The 4,787-nt window shown below is 40.9% G+C and overlaps 1 protein-coding gene across 2 annotated transcripts in view; it reads left to right on the top strand.

Moving 5' to 3' along the window:
* Itih5 (inter-alpha-trypsin inhibitor heavy chain 5) overlaps positions 1-4,787 on the top strand; it is an 81,654-nt gene continuing 76,867 nt past the window's right edge. For both annotated transcript variants that reach the window (XM_015495187.2, XM_048812651.1), the window contains exon 1: positions 1-96. In XM_015495187.2, the coding sequence (XP_015350673.1) occupies positions 7-96 (90 nt within the window). In that variant the 5' untranslated portion in view covers positions 1-6. The remainder of the gene's footprint in view (positions 97-4,787) is intronic.

Below are 4,787 nucleotides of genomic sequence, written 5' to 3'. Positions count from 1 at the left end.
CCCACCATGCTCCTGCTTTTAGGGCTGTGCTTGGGGCTTTCTCTCTGCGCAGGGTCGCAGGAAGAGGCACGGAGCTGGGATGACACTTCGGAGCAAGTAAGCGGGAGAGCTGGAGGGAGGGGTGGGCGGGGGCCGGCGGGGCTGCGGTCCCCTCCCTCAGCCTGCCTGGGCCGCGTGGCTTCTGGACGGGAGTCTTTGGGCAGTTCGGACGCGGGGCAGGGAGGCATCATCTCCCTCTCCTTTCTCGACTTTCTGCACCAAAGCTTCCCCACCTGTCGGTCACTTGTGGGTCGCTTCTCCATCATTCGCAGTGCCAACCTGACCCTGAGGCTCCCGCGGAACTGTGCCTGAGACTCCAAGTCCTGCGGGACCAAGTTAACTTCTTGGCCTCGGGTTATCTGGACGTGTTTTGGCCAGTCTTTGTTAATTTCTGAGGCGACTAAGAGTTTGTTGCTATTGTTGTTGATCCAAGGAGAAGGGACAACCTGGGAAAGTTCCAGACTCATGGAAGCTCAGCTTTTCCCACGTGGAAACGGGGAGAACACGATTTTCCCATTAGGGTCTCAGCAATGGGTTAGCAGTTTAAAAATCCCCCGGAACTAAAGCGTCTTAGCCCCTTTAACTGATACTCAGTATGTTCGCTAGAGCTTGTGTTTTAACTGGCTTAGCCTCCCAGGTGAATAAAACCAATAAATATGAAATCCCAATCTGGTGTCCTATGACTAGGAAAGCCCTTTGGACAGTAGTATATAGCGGCTTCACACAAGTGGCACTGTGGAGACCTGTGAGAGGAGTGGCTGTCACAGTTAAAGTGGACAAGCTGCTTGCATACACAACATTTTAGTGACAAACTGTTCAGTTTAAAGCCTGTTTTGTAGGTTGGGAGGAAGATATAAGCAGGGTACCTCTTTTCGCTTTTTTCCTGCCCCTCCTTTTGAAGAGCAGATCTGGAAGACAAATCTGCCCGGTCCTTGGTTAATTTCATGCAGACTATTTCTTATGAATGGGCTTATCGATCAAGTGGAGGTGGCGGTAATTCTTTCTGGGGGTCATCAGATGGAATATATACAAATCCCAATAGGCTTTTGTGTTGGTGTAGAACAAGTGCAGACTTTGGATCCAGAGACAGGCTGGTCCCTTCTCTTCCATTTACAGTGCAGTTCCTTTGGGCATACAGCCAAGGACTTAGATACCATGTGGTAGGGACCTGATATATACAGTGGACACTCAGTACATGGAAGGTGTTTTAGTAAGCAGTAAAGGACATGATCGGTGGCTGTCTAGGTTTGAGTCCTGATTCTGTCACTTACCATCTCTGTTACCTTGGGCAGCTTACACTCAGTGCCTCAATTTCCTCTTACGTAAAATATAGGAAAATATTAGTTGTGTGTTTAAAACAGGGTTGGCACTGCATGTTAGCAATTGCTCTTGTGCAGCAGGAGAGCAGAAACAAGGAATTTAGAGTAAAGATCTTGTAACTTTTTTGTGGGATGGAGGAAAGGCAGTGTGGGAAGGACAGAAGTGAAGATTATGTTTATGAATTAGGAGGACCTCTTACAGCTCTAACATCCAGGAAGGCTTAACACTCTCTAAACTTTCCTTCTTAGAAAAACATGGATTCGGCCCATTTAATGGTTTCATGTGACCTTTAATATGTGGTAATAATTTGTGTTGAAAATGACTAAATAAAAAAATGCAAATAAAATAAAACCTTTCAAAGTATGAAGTTCTATGAAAATTTGCAATTGTACCTTTGAGTAAAGCTCAAAAATAGAATAAGCGCTATTTTTAAAATTTAGTTATTTCTTTTTTTCTTTTCTTTTCTTTTTTTTTTTTTTGGTGAAGAAGAATTTAAGAGACAGGTTCTAGTACAGACTTCCTGGGTTCACATCCTGGCTGGGCACTTGCTAGGGGATTATTTAACATTTCTGAACCTTTATGTCTCAACAAGAATGACAAAACTACTTAATTACATGGATTTTGAAGAGTGAAAGAATTAATGTACTTAGACCTTAGAACAGAACCTGGAAGTGTTGTCAGTACTCTATTCTCAAATATTATGCTCTTCAAAATTACATGTCAACTTAATTTAAAAATTGTATCCAGGTATGTGAATTTTATGCAAATCTTAATGTAATTATATAGACCCATTAACTTGCAATGCAATTCTTATTTGTCATTTACCTTTAGTTAGAAATAGACTAATAACACCTCATTCAAATTCCTGTCTCCACCCCAACACTACTACTTTAAAAGACTCTTTCAGAAAATTAATCTTAAAGAGGAAGTCTCTTGTATAAAATCAGTCTGCTGATTTATGTGTTTTGTAAGTTTTAAATTTAAATAAAGATTAGCTCTATTCCTATGATTAGAAAAGCAGTTTTAGCTTCACAAAATAGTAATAGACACCAGTTATTGAATGTCTTCAGTCTCTCAGAGAGTTTGTTAAGAACTTTTGTGTTAAAGAACTCAGAAGCCAAGTGTGGCAGCACACGTCTGTAATCCCAGGAGCTTGGGAGGCTGAGGCCGGAAAATTGCAAGTTCAAAGCCAGTTTCAGCAATTTAGCAAGCTCCTAAGAATTTAATGAAACTCTGTCTCAAAATTTAAAAAATTTAAAAAAAGACTGGGGATGAGGCTCCACGTTTAAGTGCCCCTGAGTTGAATCCCCAGTACTGTCCTCCCCATCAAAAGCAATAAAGTTATGATTAATCACCTTTCAAATATAGTCATACTGCCGGGTTCAAATCTGGGCCCCACTATTTCTTGGCTGTGTATACTTGGGCGAGTAACAAACTCTCTGGATCTCAGTTTCATCATCTGCAAAAAAGAGTTGATAATAGTTCTTGCCTCATTGGCAGGAGTGGATTTAGGTTTGAGGATGAAAATAAAGTTATCATAATTTGCAGAGCCCTTTTTAAAGGGAAAGAATATCAAATTATGACTACAAAATTAGGTGCTAAAGGGACCTCTTATTTAGAGTGATAAATTGCAGCAGATGACAACTGAAAAAACATCACAAATATCACTCAGTTTTAGGGGTCTCTTACAAGGGAGGGAGCTCCAAACTTATAGTCTAAACATAATAAAATTTATTTAATAAATTGTGGTTTCTTGGCATGTAGGAGACCCTCAGTTTGATAATAAATTTGACAATAAATTGTATGCTCTCATGGTTATTGTGAGGATAGAGTTAATTCAGGCAAAGCATTTGCCTATAGTAGACACTAAGGTAATAGTAGCAGTTTTTAGCATTTATGTCCAGCCTTATTAAATCTTCACAAGTTCCATGACAAGGTCCTCAGTGAGCTGCTTTACAAAGGACAACCAGGGAAGGCCACCAGAAGAAGCAATGCACCCAGGCTAACTGGGCGGAGCCCATACCAGAACCCAGATGTGCAGAGGTCAAGGTTGGGGCTGGCCTTGACTCCTCCAAGCAGCACCCCTCTTTCATGTGGACAGTTTAGTTTGTTTAAATGTAATATTCATTTGTAACTCCTGGCATATCAATAGTGTTCAATAAATGCTGATCATAATTCTAGCATCTATTGTAATACATTTCCAATTCCCTGAATTTGGAAATTTCTTACAAATTTCTATTTAGAGTCACATCTTTGTATTTGGGGAAAAAACAGAGAAGACAAATACATATGTGTGTGTAAATATATGAAACTTTCTAAAGCCAGTCCCAGATTGTGCAAATTGCAGGCCCCTCAATAATGCCTCCCTTGTGTGCATGAATGTGATTGCTGAAATGGAATTGTAGAACTGAATGGGGAAGGAGGATGCTGTGGGAGAAATTCCAGAGATGTGCTCATTCCTAAGTCAGCCATATCTCATTTCTTGGGGGTGGAAAGGAGGCGTGGGAGTCCTGAGCACTGTGTGATGAGTTGTATGTGACTCTGTGTTTCTAACTAGCACTTTCTCAAAGCCTTGGATGCTCAGGTTTGAGGAATCTTGCTCAATGTGCTGTTGGAGTTGCAGTCTGGAATGTGAGCAATGTTTCTGTGTCCCTGGAGCTGCAAGGTTGATTCAGGAAGATGGAGCCATGGGATGAAGGCCTGAGCTTATGTTTGTGTGTGGAAATGGTAGGGTCAGGGACAAGTGGGTGTCCTAAACCACTCATTATTTTCCTATATTTCCATTATTTTTCACAAAGAAACAAAATAGGTTGACTTGCCTTAAGGCCAGCTGATTTTTTACCCCAAATCTTCCAGGAAATTGTTTGCAATTTTAGCCCAAATTTGAAGTTTCTTCTTTCATTTCTAAAGTTATAGAAACCCCGAATTGCAAGTGGTTAGTAGCTGAACAACTTGCAGCAGCTTTACTCCAAAGGAAGAACAGTTTTGTGCAGGTGACATAGAATTACCCAAAGGGAAATACTCCCACACTGGCTCTTCTTCAACTGGTGACAAACAACATCTTAAGTGACCTTCCATGTCTGACCTTGGTTTTGGTTCAAGTTCTACAGCAGACCTCTAAGGTAACTTGTCTCGTTAGTTACCTGTATTAAACCTGCTTCCCTTTCATCCCATTCCATACAGACAAAGCTAGATCTAGTCGTACCTCTATCATATAGCCCTCCATAGTCACTCAAGAACAAAATGAACTTGACCTTTTCCCATTCCTTTTTTGGTTTTTGTTTTTCCTTTGTGAGACTGGGGATTGAACCCAGAGCCTCACACATGCAAGGAAAGTGCTCTACCATTGAGCTCCATCCCCAGCCCTTTTCCATTCCTAAATATATATATATATATATATATATATATATATATATATATATATATAT

Source organism: Marmota marmota, unplaced genomic scaffold (genome assembly GCF_001458135.2).
Source record: "Marmota marmota marmota unplaced genomic scaffold, marMar, whole genome shotgun sequence".
Lineage (NCBI taxonomy): Eukaryota > Metazoa > Chordata > Mammalia > Rodentia > Sciuridae > Marmota > Marmota marmota.
The sequence above is the reverse complement of the archived record's forward strand: the minus strand, read 5'-3'. Positions and strand labels throughout refer to the sequence as shown.